Raw genomic sequence first — 15035 nt, forward strand, 5'->3', positions numbered from 1 at the left:
TGGATTCATGGCATACTTTCCATACCAAGAGTACTCTCAGGTGCTTGCAGAACCGTAGCATGTGTCTGCACACGCAGGCAGGACAGAACGTTGAATGCACAGTTTTACTGAAATCTTCAGTGCTTCAGGCCTTACTCTATCAGAATTCCAAAACTGAAAGATGAGAAATGACTGACCATCAGTGGCTACCACTCTTGGAAGGTGCTCTTTGAAGTACTAAGTTGATAATTTCTGACTTAAACCAGTACCAAAACACTAGTTACATGATGAAGACTAAGGCAATACCTTTACTTTGCTGTTTATCTAATGTTTTTTGATGATCATACAAGCCTTCAGCTCTAGCAGCGATGAGTGGTATGAATGTCAGCAGATGAGCAAGTCACTGGAGTTGAACCCCAGTGAATGTGATTTTGTAATTGCTTCACTAGACCAGAAATGACAGCAGATAATTGATGATGTTTTGGTTTCTCAATATTGTTAAATCTTGTTGAGTTGTGGATTAACCATGCCATTGGTGGAGAGGTACCCAGATCTGGCTCTGCGTAGGAGACTTTGGCTCTGGAAGTGGTATCGCAGCAATCATGTGGTAGTGGGCTGGTAGGATCTGGGAACTGGTGATGATTAAACCTCCAGAAAATTGAAAATAATAAACAGCAATAATGTTAACAGACCTTTTGGCAGCCTCTAACACAGTTGGCTCCTCTGTTTCATGGTGGTAGAAAAATCATTCCAGTACCACAGGTAATTCAGTCACTGAGCTGTGATTTACCTCTTCACAGAAAGCAGCTGAATATTCTGAGAAGTGAATGTCCTCTTTCTTTGAAAAGGAAAAAGAGAGAATGTAATTAGCTTGGGATTTTCCTGGAGAAGTATTTTTTTAATGAACAAAAGATTCCTTGAGACCTAAGCATGCTGTTCTGAAATCCTAATTTTCTGGCTGTCATTTTTGGGGATTTCTAGAAAGAAAGGTGAACTTTTCCCACATACATCACCTGCAAAACATGGCGCTCTAAAGATTATTCTCTGGACTGTGTGCTCCAAAACATAGCGCTCTCACCTGGAAGCATTGAACAATGACTCTTGCTGTTCTGTGAAATTCAGAAGATGATAGGTGTAAAGCTTGCTCTGTGCCAAGCAGCTCAGTGGGCTCTGTGCCCAACAGGCTTCCACTGAAGCAGCTATTAAAAGCAATTTTTCTGAGCCACGAATGTGTCTCTCCTGTCTTATTAGCATAAGCTGCGAAGCCAGCTGCACTGTGGAAAATTTCACGATCTGCAGAGGATCCATGAGCTCATTGCTTAAACAGAACCCATCTCAATTCTCATGAAACACAAAAGGAATTGGTCTGCTGAGGGAGGGGAGTCAGAATTCTTGAGATGCCTGAAATGCAGTAGCCTGCCTGCTGTTCTGATGCTGTGAGTAGTTAGTCAGTTCTCAGCCCTGCGCATCGCATATAAATACATTGGAGAGAGTGGATCTTGCGTCTTGTGGAGACTGCTGGGTTAGAATAGAACAAGAGGGAACGGCTTTAAACTGCAACGGGAGGTTGAGACTGGACATCAGGAAAAAATTTTTCACAGAAAAAGGTCAGAGAGTAGAATAGGCTGCCCAGGGAGGGGGTGGAGTCACCATCCCTGGATGTGCTTAAGGGTCGTTTAGATGAGATGTTGGGGGATGTGGTGTAGGGGAGAACTTTGTAGAGTAGGGCTGATGGTTGGACTCGATGATCCAAAGGGTCTTTTCCAACCTGAATGATTCTGGGATTCTGTACAGTAGCATTCCTGCCTTTTCTTACTGTCATGGGAATAGGGGTACTGACCACCTTTGTGGGTGCCTCAGGGTCTGTACCTGGAAGGTGATTGCTAATTCCTAGAAGGAGGAACAAGGACAGAGCTGCAAGGGGACGAGGAGTGTTTATGTAACCCTTGGGTTTATGGGGATGCCAAGTGTTTTTCTTAGGCCAAAGACTGTGATGCTTACACAGAGCATCATGTGTGGGTTGCACTTGGGTAAATCACTGCCATCAAAAGTACCCAAAATAGTACTTGTGCACTTGAGCAGTCTGAGTGTTAAAGGTGATTTTTAGGGCAAGGAGCAAGTGCTTAGCGCCTTGGCTCTTGCTGCTTGTTCCCTGGGAAAGGATGGGACCAGCGGGACGAGGCTGTTAAATCAGCCCAGCCGGCTCGCCGGGAGAGGCGCGAAGCCGCAGGGCCGTTCCTCCCCGCTATAACCGCACCATGGCAGCCCCGGTGCCGCCGGGGTGGCGGCGGGTGGCGAAGCAGCCCCGGGGGGTCCGGCCCGGCTTTAGCCGGCGCCTCCGCAGCCTCACGGGGCCTGGCCGAGCCCCACCGGGCCCGTCCCGCTCCTCCGTGCCGCCAGGGGGCGCTGTGCGGGAGCGCGGCGGGCCCGCGGGCAGAGCGGCGGTGGCGGCAGGAGGGCGGCTGGACCGGCCGCCCCGCGCCCCCGCTGCCCCCCCCCGCCCCCCTCCCTTCCCCTCATCTCCCGCCGCCGCCGCTGCTGCTGCTGCTCCGCCGGCCCGGGGAGCGGGGGGGCCGCTGCTGAGCTTGGCGGGGGTGGGGGGGCGGTGCGGCGAGCGGCGGCCGGAGGATGCAGGCGGGGCGGGCGGCGGCGGGCTGCCGTTCCCGGGTCGGGCAGCTAGAGAGCAGTGCAGGGAGCGAAATCCCGGCCGAGGAGCCCCTGCGCGGCGGCGGCCGGGCGCTGGGAGCTCCCTTCCTGTCGGGGGCGGCTCTGGGCCGGAGGCCGTGAGAGGAGCCGAGCGGCGGCGGAGGCCCGGGCCGGCTCCCCTCCGCTCCCCGCTCCCTCTCTCCCATGGCGGAGACTAAAATCATTTACCACATAGACGAGGAGGAGACACCCTATCTGGTGAAGCTGCCCGTCCCGCCGGAAAAAGTCACTCTGGCCGATTTCAAAAATGTCCTCAGCAACCGGCCCGTGCACAGCTACAAGTTCTTCTTCAAGTCCATGGACCAGGATTTCGGGTGAGCGGCCGCGGGCCGGGCGGGGGCTGCCTGCCGGGGCGGGGGGCGGCGGTCCCTGCCCCTCCTCTCCTCCCCGCGCCCCTGCCCGCTGACAGCCGGGGGAGGTCTCTGAGCCTCCCCTCGGCCCCGGAGACACCTGCTTCGCTGGCGGCGGCCGGCGCCGCCTGCCCGGGGTGGGTAGGTGGGTGGGGGGGCTCCGCGGCAGCCCCCCCCCCGGCTGTGTGCGGGCCGTGCCAGGGCGCTCCGGGCCCGCCGCCGGGTGCGGCCCTGCCCGCCGCGGCGCCCGCTCGGCGCTAGGCCCCGGCGGCAGCCACCGGCACCCGAGGGAAGCCGCCGGTGCCGCCGCTAACATGGCGGCCCGGCCCGGCGGGTGCCGGGGTCGGCGGAGCTGCCGTCGCCGCCCTCACCCCGCGGTCGGCCGGCCGGCCCGGGAGCTGACAGCCCCGGCCGGGTCCCCGCTGAGGCGAGGAGGCCTCTCGGTTTGTGTTTCAGTGACCCCCCCGGGCGCGCTGGGCGATGACCGGGGCGGGCCGGGCTCCCTCGGCCGCTCCCCGCCCGCCCTTTCGCTCCGGGCCGGAGCCAGACGCCGGGCAGGGGCTGGGGGGGACACGGTCGGACACACCGGCAGCCACCGGCCGTAGCTGTCACCGTGTCGGGGCGAGGCTTGTGGCAGGAGCGTTTGGCCAGGGCGGGGATTTCTGACGAGCCCCGGAGAGTCTGGCTGCGGCTCCGCCGAGCGGTGAAGCCTTGTGCCAGTGCAGAAACGCCGGGTGGAAATGAGGTGGCGGTCGTGGGTCTGCACTGGCACGGCGGGTGGCAGCGGTCGGGGGGCGAAGGGGCCGCTTCTCCCCAGGGCCCGCGCCTCCTGCTCACCGGGAGTGCGGGAGAAGACGAGGGCCAGGCTTCCCAACAACCTTTGTGATCGCCTAGGCCGGATTTCTGCCTGGGGCTGGGGGATAGCTAGCATCGTTTTCTGGTCTCCGCACACAACTGTGCGTTGCACACCAGCCGGGCTTATTTACAGCCATAATAAAATAAACCAATAAAAATCCATTTGACAGTTTGCCAGAGAGTAACTTTCAAAATGTATTAATCCTTTTGTAGCAAATCACTTCTCTTTGTACTCACATCTGTCACTGGCAAGACAATTTTACATATTTCAATGCCTTGCCAGTAAAAAAGAGAGCAGGTTTGTGGGAAACTAATATGGACCTGACTCTCAACTAACACCGTGGCTGAGGTGCAGATTTTACATTTAGTGAGATGTATCATCCCAAACATCCTTTTACATATTGTGTAGCCTCTTTCTTATCTGTGAGACCTGAAGCCTTTAATGTTAATTGTGGTTTTATCCATGGTGGAATGTGGATATTGTTTGTTGACACGTATTTCTTATGTGGCGAGTTGTTAGTATTGGCATGTTATTGTAGGAGTGTTCATGTATTGACTTCTTGTTTTTCTGGACCGTGAAAACATTTTTTGGGAAACAATGATACAAACTGTTTTCAAAATACAGCCTTTGAAATTGGCTATTCATAAATTTTTCTCCTTCACCCTCCACCCTCAAGTAACAGGGACACATACCCTGCAGTTGTTGTATAAATTCAGGCTCTAAGTTTTTGTTCTGCAACCTCAATAAAGGATGTTGGATTTGTTGAGACAGCATGTGCATTCATTCCCACTGCTACAGAAATTTGGTACTAGAGAATGTAAACTCTGCTGAGGCGTGTTGAACATACTAGGAAGATTTCTTAACGTGTTTGGGCTGTTCTTGATCTTTGACCAGGTAACAGAGTTAGTAGCATAAACCCTAGAGTGGATTCTTTCATTAGTCTCAAAACTGGGCTGAAAATTGTCCATTATTCTTGTATTGGTTTGGAAATGGAGAGATGAGGGAAGATGAAGGGCTTCGAGTGGGTGGTGAGGACCTGTAACTTCTGTCTCTTATTTAAACTGAGATATTACTGGATGCGTTAGGGTGGCAATCCACTGTCCTGAGGCAGCTAGAAGTAACTCTATAGATAGTGACTCTTGCAAGCCAATAAGCTGTCAGTCACATTTTTTGTTTGCTTTTGTTGGTCAACCAAATTTTCAGTCCTCTCTGAATCCTAAATACTTGGGAAAAACAGGGAATTGGAAGAAAACTTATACAAATTTTGGCTGTCTTAGCAAGTGTTAATAGTAAATACGGGCTTTTTTTCATCGTCTCGTCTTCAAACTGACTTTTTTTAATTATTGTTGTGAATAGGTAATTATAGATGCAGTTACCACTAACCATAACAAAATTGTGTATCTAATTTCTACCTTATGTGCCTGAAAATGTTCTCCAAATAAATTCTTTTCTGTGTGTTCTGTAAGTGGTACTTAGGCTTAAACTACAGTAACATTTTGGTTTTAAATGTAGTGTTCTACAGTTCTAGTCTTCTGTTCTTGACATTGCTGCTCGATGGCTGTGCGGAGCTGTGATTTGGCATGGTGACCGCCGCTTGGCAGGGCAGTTTGTAAATCCCAATGTGGAGTGAAAAGTACTTCTTCTATTAGGAAAGCAAATGTTTTCCTGGAGAAGCGGAGCCTCCTTGAGAAGCCAGCGATCGGGAACTGACTTCGCAATACTGCACATGTTGTTGTAATTAAGGCACGGCCTTTCCTGGATCCTGAAATAAAGTAATAAATAATTGTGTTCAGAAACAGTGGATGCGTTGAATTGTTTCCAACCGTGAAAGATAGAGTTGCTGAGGATTGGAGTGGAGTTGGGTTGGGGACATTGGAGCCATGTCAGGCTGTGTTATGGAATTAAGCAGTTCTGTGATTTGGGTACCTGTGCTGAGTTACCAGCCTGCTTTCAGCTTTGCCTCTTGGAAAGTGCAGGAGAAGAAAGGTGCAGGAGTGGTGTATTTCCTTCTGAACTTCCATTATAGTTTAATTTACTACTTTGCCTTTTGGTTTTAATGTTACACTATCAGTAAAGCTGTGGAAAACAGATACAATGTGGAACCTTCATCTGGATTTTCCTGGCAGGGTTACTTTGACATAAAACCACTTTTCCCTGTGCCATTTCATTCTCAAGGGTGACTAACTCTTGACGGGATGGACCTGTCTTTATTCTGAAAGCCTGTGTTTTCCTGCTGACTCCATCTGTAGACACCATGTTGTTTTTAAGATGCAGGATGTCTGTGTTCTGACTTTAAGACTCAATCCTTGGAAGTGCTTTGTAGCTTCTATTTTTATTCTAGTTGGTGGGAAATGAAACAGGGACATTACAGGAGCAGACTTATTAATATGATCGTATCCACCAGCAATGAAATTCAGAAAAGCTGAAATTTGTGATATGTGTTTTATAGGCAAGGAGCTGTGTCATCAGCTTGCTTAGTTGCTTACAGCAACTGATTCTTTCCTCTTGGGGAAGGAGCTCAGAGGTCACTTCCAATCACCAGAACTGTTGATTCTAAGGTTACAGCCACACACATCCTTGCAATAATGCATAACGCAATTTTGTTGACTATTTGATGACTGAAAAATGTCAAATAATGACTACATCTAAAAATAAAGCTATAATTTGTACTCCCTGGGCATCATGACTGAAGCTCTGACAGCTGCATAAATTGTGTTGGATTTAAATGGTTCATAATGAATCTGTTTGACAGATCCTATAAGAGGAATTCCTATCCATCTGCTCTTAAATATTTGGTATGTCCAGAGCTTTTCTTGAAAAACACTATCACTAAATACAAAATTATAGATGTATATGATCCAGGTATTGCCATAAGTTATGTGTTTTAATTTTGCTATATAATAACATACTTTGAGACTCCGTGCTGCTGTTTCGTCTCTGGTCAGTATAGGATGCTATGCTGTGACAGGATTATAGCAGGAGAGACTCAGAGGAAGAACTGTACCATCTTAGGTCTGTACAAAAGCTCCCACTGATAAATATACTCCCTTCTGCATTGTTCTGGCTTCCTTTGCTCTGTTCAGTCAACATGTCACTGGGGCAGGAACGGCTGATGGTGTCTTTCAATGCTTGCAGGATAGGAAGAGCAAGCCAATCTGCAATCTTTATCCATCGAATACCAGAGTATGTGTCTGTTCTGCCATCCTTCTGGGTGAGGTTCAAGTCCTCATTCTTTCCATTGTGTGAACTAATACTCTTTTGATTACACTTCTTTAGGGAGTACTTTGAGGAGTGGCTTTTTAGGCATTCCTTTGGTATCAGCAAAAGAACTTCCTTTTAAACTGCACTTTTAGGTGCAGCTGTTTCTTGCACAGTTATTGATTTTCTTGGTATTTGGTGTGTTGAAATCTAGCAAGCAGTTGTGATTTAAAGCCATAGGAATCCGGTTTGGGATTGGGATTATGACCTGAATGGGGCAATTTTTGATAGAAGAGGAACGTGAGAAGCACAGTTTTGTGTCTTTTCTCATGGAGGCAACGGACCATTTCTGTTTTCACCCTTGCCTAAGAGGAGTCCTAGCTGAGAAACAGGAATCCTAATTGACAAATGTCTAGCTACGGAGATGCAGAAAAATTTCATAATTTGGAAAGCTTTTAGAGTCAAGATAGTAAAAACACCACCCTCAAAATATTTTTTTTATAGGGGCAAATGAAAGTAGGAGTTGCCTGTTTTTCAATGAGGCTCAGACGGTTGATGCTTAAAGTGCCATTTGGACACTGGACATATATCATTTGGAAAACAGAAAGTTGATTTGTATGTTATATTTGGAGAATTCCATGCTTATTGAATGTAACTATGAAAGCTGTTGTAAAAATCCAGCAAGCAAAGGAACATTGGACAAAAACACGGAAGCCTTAGTTCTGCCTGTTCTATGTCAATCAGGTGCCACCGAGTTCTAGACTCTGAGATAACCAAACTCAAGAGGAAGTTTTTGGGCTGAGTTCTGTGCTCGGAAAACCGTTTCCATGCTTATTCAGGGATATGGCAGAATACTGGCCAAAACTGCCCTGCAGGTAGGATTCTGCCTTTTAGGTGGACTCTGCTGGGATATGTGGTAGTAAGAGCATAGCTTTGGGTTGGGGATTTTTTGGTAGTTATTGCAACAAAGATTTTAATGAGGTATTTTTGCTGGTGTTTTTAAGGAGATCCTCTCAAGACTAAAGAGCAACATGAAAGGAAGCCTACCTCCACACTTGTTTGAAAACTGAACAAGCAGGTGACAGAGGCTGATATAGGTCAGTTACAGGTAGGAGTCTGTCTTTTTTGAAACAGAATAAAATGAAGGCAAGTGACTCATATTTGCATTAGAAAATATGGAGCTGGTAGACTAATGTGCAGAGGGGGCATGTGCTAAAAATAACAGTTTAGGAAAATGATCTTTCCAGCTTTGTGACAAGGATTGATACCCACAGAGTGAGCCTGTATGGATCAGAACTAGGCAAGGGGATGTTGAGGCAAATACTATGATCAAAGCTCTGGCAAGGATTTTAGCTGTATAAATGGAAAGTTTCAGAAATACTACACAGACGGCAAGACCTAAATGTATGTTGGATGTGAAGGTCTAGAGAGCAGTCAGAGAATTTGAGACAGTATCCAGGTTACTGTCCTGAATGATGGGCAGGTAGATGAGCAGGTAACTTTTGGCCATATAACTTTTGGCCTTGAAATATAAGCGAGATTATCTTTACAAAGCAGCCATGTAGAATCTCCCTCTGAGTGCTTGTTTTCCCACGTGAGTCTCTGTCTCCTCCCTGTTTAGTCTCTTTTACCCTCCATGTTATTGAGGGAACAGGGTGTTTTTAGGAGGGGTGAATGAGTAAGGAGGTAGTTCCATGAGGGCAGAACTAGCAAAAGCAGGCTTCCTGGTGATTTGTGCCCCTTCAGTGTTAACACTGTATTTTCTCCTGTCATCTCAGGCTGCTTCATCAGTTAGTAGATATTCAGAGATCTGAGATACAGTTACACTGAGAAAAAGACAGCAGTTTACATGGACACTAGATTAGAAAGGGTTGGGGCTTCAACTGGTAATGCAGTCACATAATTTACCATAGAGATCTTTGCAAATGCCTATGGCATGTTTACTGAAAATATCTTTTGGATAGCAAGTGTGGCTGAACAGACAGAGCAACAAATGTGTTTCTTCTAAAGATTTTTTTTTTTTTTTTAATCCTGTACCCTTTCTGGCCAGGTTTGCCTGTCTGTAGGCTAGAAAGGAATGATTGCACAATAGTCAAAGCTGTCTTCAGGTCAGGCTGGGACAGCTGTTCCCTGGGATGTAAACAGGCATGGCTGACTGAGAAAATGAATGCAAGGCATGTTGCAGCCCATGGCTAAGATTCATCACCCTTCTCTTCTGCTGCTGCCAGCTTTCCTTTGGGATGCTATAGTAGGGTAGGTGGCAGCACTGAAACTCTGGGACAGATCCAAAGCTTGGTGAAGTCACTAAGAGTCTTCCTCTGAAATGCACTGAATTTTGAGCCAGGTTCCAACTGAACTATTCTGTCACGTGAACAATAGTGGTTCAAATGCATAACTTGCAGTGGGAGGAGAATGCTTTTTAATGAAGGCTTTCCTCAAAAAAGCCCCACAGGTGGTTAAGTAGATTGAGTTGAGAAGATACTTGGATTTTTATTAGTTCTTTGAGACAGGTGATAAAACTGAGGATGGTGACTCTGACTGTACAGTTCAGTGGGTTGGTTGTGGTTCTTTCCAGCTTTCATTCCACGCAGCATGGTCTGCTGCACACTTAAATGCTGTAAACATTGCAGAAGTCTTGGTCTGCTGTTAGGTGGAGGAGCTCGGAACTGAAGGCCAAGTTTCAGTTTGAGTCAATCAAATAAATCTGGAATAATATTCTGAAGATAGGGATTACTGAGAGCAGGTCCTAGGCCTAAGTATCTGGATCAACAGCAACCACACAGAGGCCTTCAGGGGGAAGGAGAGTTCTTAAGACTGGAAGGGAGAGTCCATTAATACCGGCAGAAAGTTGGGAGTACTGTTACCTCGTGAAAGAAAATGGATAGTTGCATAGTTAAAGCACGGAATTGAGACTTGGGAAATAGGAAAAAAATTGTATTCAGCCACAGATTTAGGCTTGGAACTCAGCAAAGTACTTAGACGCACTGAAGCCTAGTGCTGAATTGAGGCCTGTGTTAGCTGCTTGCCTAAAGAGAATAGCCTTTATTTCTCCTAGCTTTCTCCCATTTTCTCTGCTGAAGTTTATAAACTTTCTGGAGACTGCGGATCTTACTACTTAGGTTTATGCAGCATCTGTGGTGCTTTTCTGTTTGCTGACATCAGAAAGCACTATTGTAGTACAAATAATAAAAATATGTATAAGAACACCAGCCTAATAGACCTCAAAGCTCATACTTTGTAACCACACTAGGTTAGCTTACACATATTTTGCCAAGCTGATTCTGATAGCTGTCTACAGTACAAGTCACCGCTTATTTTAACGTCCCAACTGTAATGTAATCTAAATATTTAAAACAACCACTTTTTCTGCTGGAACCTGAGGACTGCTCTGCTCTGAGGGTGGAGTATGTTATATTTATTAAAAGCTAATGCTATGAAAACATGCTAAAGGGATACATCAGGTTTGGTCTGCTTCCTGTGGCTAGTGATCTGCAGTGGGACAAGTTAGAAAAACAAGTTTACTACTGTTCATTTAATGAACACCTCCACATAGTGTAAGCACAGTTTTGTTTCTCTTTTTTTTTTTTTCCAGGTAGACTTGTTTTAGCTTAAGAATACATGCACAGACTGTACAGCTGTTGGAAACATTAACCATCTCTATAGGATTCAAGTTCAGCAACTTATCTATGGGCTTGCTGTATCTCTCATTAAAATTTGCCTATGAAGTAGGTTGAATTAAATGGGATTTATTTAATAGTAATTTTTGAAAGATTATCACCATACTAGCCTGCCATAGGAGAGTGAACAGGCAACCAGGAGGAGATCCAGATGCACCAGGAGGAGATCCATGTTCAGCTCTTTGAAACCAACCATAAATAGCTATGGAAAAGTTTAAAATTTGAATTAAGGAATTAATTTACATACAGTATTAAAGCCTGTAAAGATTTCCGTGCTATATTTGAGATTAGCACAGCAGGCTCCCTTCAAGGGTTGTGCTTTCCTTCAAGCACGAGTCTGGCATTTTCAAAAATAGCCTTGTTCACGCTTGCATTTCAGATTCCACTTTAAATGCAGCCTGATAGGTGTTACTGTGACTATGTGCAACCTGGTCAGTTATCATCCTGATCAGTACTTTCAGAGAATTGTTCAGGAGCACCAACCATTTATTTCAGCTGTTGTGCCACAGTGTTGGGTGGAAAGGCTGACAGGGTGGTGTTTATGATGAACACAGACAGTGATTTTTTTTGTAAATGGCATCACTGTGAGAATTCTCTCCCTGTTCTTCTGGTCTTTATCTTCTTTAGGAATCATGAGATGTTTCAATTTGCATGTCTTGATAATTAAAGTTACTTCCTTTCTCTCTTTTTTTTCCACAACAGTTGGGGTTCCTGTATGTTTGGCTGATTAGATATGTTGTTGTGCTTGATATGATCAACAGTAGATTTTCTGCCTTCATCTCTATGTGAAATTCTTTCAGATGATGATTTTTATTTTTTTTTTTTCTTAAGTTCTGGCTAATTCTCACTCTCTTTTCTGTGTTAGTGTCATTCTTTCCTTGTAAGTAGTCCTTGAGAAAGGCTATCCATCACTGTCTTTATGCAGCTGCTATTTGCCTTGAGACTATACTAGACCTCAAGTAACTTGCAGTATATTGTAGTCTCCCCACTGCAATCTTGAATGCCCTTGTGATTGGCAGGGATCTGATTTGCTGTTAGAATTTCTTTGCAAGGGCCCAGTGTTTTAATGTTCTGTTGATTGAATATCTAGTCCACTGTCTCCATTGCTACTTGGTCTAATTTTAACATCTCCAGGGTGAATGTGTAGGATGATCACTTGCAATTACAGGAGCGAGCTGTGTTTACAGCCTCTTTGAAATAAGGAAGGTTGAAGCTTCTATTCCACCTCCTTTTGTGTTAAATAACTTAGGGATATCAGCTGGTGTTTGCGAAGTGGCGAGCCTTTTTTATTTCAAATTTACTTAAAACTTCTACAGCACAGAGGCAGATTTTTTTTTTCTATGTTTATGGTAAGCTAAAAATGAGCAGCATTATCCTTGAAACTTTCAGCAGTGTTGGAGTCCAGTCCTATATAAAGTCAGTTGAGATCAAGTATCTTTAAAGCCATTAAACTCTGATTTCCTGTCTTAGCAGGTGTGTAGCTCTTAATATGCCTCACCTTATGGGAGGGAAAATTCAGTAGAATCAGCTGATTGTTCCAATTAGTGATGCTGACTCAATACAACTCTTTACATATGTATTACTGCAGTTTACTCTGTCTAGCTTTTTGGTTCCTTAAAATGCTGAGATTTCTGGATTTTATTTGGAAAGGAAGAGAGAGAAAGTGAAGTGACATCTATTAAACTTACTGAGTTAAGGTAGTATCTAGAAGAGTTTTATTCCTGTTTTCAGTGTTTCTGTGTGACTTGACCATCTATTTTGCAAGTACTGGAGGTAAAGTCAGCCTTTGTCCGTTACCAGATAATCCTGAAGTGGGCAAGTAAGTTCTGTCTCTTTTGCTGTGACATCTACTGTAACTGAAGCAGCGCTGAACACTGCATGCTGAGACACCCAAAGAGAACTTGAGAAGAAGGCTCAAAAAAGTGGCAGTGTCCTTTCAGTGACAGGCTGCTACAGATAGACTTAAATTATCCTTTGTTCCACGAAATCTAGCTTTGCCCTTGGACTGACAGGACTCAGCCTGTTGTATAAGGAGCAAGCTGTGCTGTTGCCGATGCTTTGTTTGGATGTTTTGGATAGCTTGGCTGTACTGAATAATGGAGCTGAGGTGAATGGCCGCTGATAAAAATGGACACAGCGCTGAATTGAGACAGATTAATATTACTTGGTCCTGTAGTTACTTTTTTAAAAGGCTTGCTCGTGCCTCATGCTTGGTCTCTATTTATCCCACTGTTTGCAATTCTTTATGCGTAAGGATTTCCCCGTGGTTTACTAAAGCTGAAGTCTCTAAACTACTACTTTGTACGAAGCAGAAATCTTTTCTGATGCAGTTTAATGGCTAATTAGTTACGATATCCAGGATTGCATCTTTTCTTTGGCTGTGTTATTTATAAAGAAAACAGGTGCCTCCTCTATTCCTAAATGTCTACTTTATGTGCTCTAATTGTGTTATTACATGGCGGTAATGAAGACAGTTCTGCAAGGGATGCTTGTGTGATCTGCACATGAATCCTCTTCTCTGGTAGTCTTGAGTAAATGTCAGAGTACTGTGGCCTTCAGTAGCCAGTGTTTTGAAATCCCTCTACATGTAGTTAATGAGAAAAACACATGTAAATTCAGTTTAAGCACAGCTATTTGTTAAGAATTTTACAAGATGTAGTATATGCAACCCCAGTTCCAAAGAACTGACTGTTTTCAGACAAGATACACTGAGTAGGTGGATTGGGAAAGTTAAAAGGGGGAGTAAAGCATTCCTGACAATCTCTAATATCAGTTTTACTGTTTGTTTAATCTGGGCTTGCTTTTATTCACTTGGTTGAGTGCTGAATCTGGACAGATGATTAAACTCATCTGTTTTTCTTGTCCCAGCAAAATGTGTTGTTTTCTCATAATCATTTAGGGTAGTTCTAACTCTGCTTCCAATGAAGTTAGAGGAAAACCACTTCTGAAAATCTCACCATTAGTGTTCAGAAATACAGTCTTGCCTTGCTTATCCAAGAGTTCCAAGACAGGGGTTGGTTTTTTTTTTTCCTTATTTTTCTTCTGTTCAAAGATTTAGCAGTGAATGCAGGCAACGTTGCTTTTAAATTGGTCTGCATTGTTAGTTTAGCTCACAAAGCTAGTATTGCAGTTGGAAGCCTAATAGTAATTGAATCAAAATGTCTGTTTGAGAGCCTATTGCTGACAGTAAAATATATGAAAGTTGTAAAAATGTCCTTTCTCAATAGAACAGCACTCAGTCTGTCTTGGTCTTCAGTTTACGCATGTACCTGTATTGTCCAAAGTAGTCTTGTGGAGGCTGACTTGAAGTGGTACCAGGTAAGCACTCTGGAATTGTGGTATGGTCCTTTCCCTATACAGTGGACCCTGTGAAAAAGCAGGACTGAAAAAGAATCAGCCCTCTGTTAGCCTGATGAGAAGTGTAAACCTTTACTTCTGCATGCTACAGTCCATGATCCAGAGACTCACCTTAGGTTAGCTTCAAACGTGCTGAAATCTTCCATGTGGTACAGAACTGTGTTAGATGTAGTCCATCAATAGCCAGTTAAGGTATTTTGGAAGATATTTTCTCATTATGACTTTAGTTGGCCTAAAAATCAATTTATTAAAAAGGCAAACTCATAAGATATTCTCAGGGAAGCAGCATCTGTTGATAGTAACATCCGATATTTTTTTCCCCCCTCTGAGTTCATGGCAGCTCCCACTGTTTTCTGACCCTCTTTTACTTGAGAGTATACAAAAAAGAAAATTCCTCTCCTTACACACCCTCCAAAAATTGGCAGATAGATGATACTCTTCTGGAGGAAAAAAATGAAGAGGTCATGCCTGCTCTCCAGAAAACTTGCAAATCTAAGAGTTGCATCCGGCTGTCTCCTGAGAAGATCCATTTAAATATTACATTTTGCTTGTTTTCCCAAACATAATAACCTCAAGGTGAAAGATACCACTTGGACTGAAAATTGCATCCGTTTGTGGATGGGTAACTGTCTTTTCTAGCAGAAATACAGTGTCTGATGAAAATGCATAAGCCATTTTTTAGTCATCCTTGTTCCTGCAGGGAAGAAAAGGATATCTGTAACCATCTTTATTTTTGCAGGATGTTTTTGTCTGATTGCTTTGTCCTCTACATGTGTGTTTGTGTGAGAACATGATATAGTGAAAATATACTCCCATCTGAGCTAAAAAATACAGAATTTACAGCTTTTTACATATCCACCTCATAAGCAGAGATCATGGAGGTAAACTGGCTTGTCATCTTGGGGCTTTCTT

General features: G+C 44.6%; 1 protein-coding gene across 7 annotated transcripts in view; it reads left to right on the forward strand.

The window, feature by feature from the left end:
* Positions 1–2593: 2593 nt before the first annotated feature.
* Positions 2594–15035, forward strand: part of DVL1 (dishevelled segment polarity protein 1) — a 104960-nt gene continuing 92518 nt past the window's right edge. For all 7 annotated transcript variants that reach the window (XR_012632041.1, XR_012632042.1, XM_074892843.1 and 4 more), the window contains exon 1: positions 2594–2999. Coding sequence is in view for 5 of the 7 variants with exons in the window: in XM_074892843.1 (XP_074748944.1) it covers positions 2830–2999 (170 nt within the window). In the remaining 2 variants the exon portion in view is untranslated. The remainder of the gene's footprint in view (positions 3000–15035) is intronic.

This window comes from Strix uralensis, chromosome 23 (assembly GCF_047716275.1).
Source record: "Strix uralensis isolate ZFMK-TIS-50842 chromosome 23, bStrUra1, whole genome shotgun sequence".
NCBI classification, from domain to species: domain Eukaryota; kingdom Metazoa; phylum Chordata; class Aves; order Strigiformes; family Strigidae; genus Strix; species Strix uralensis.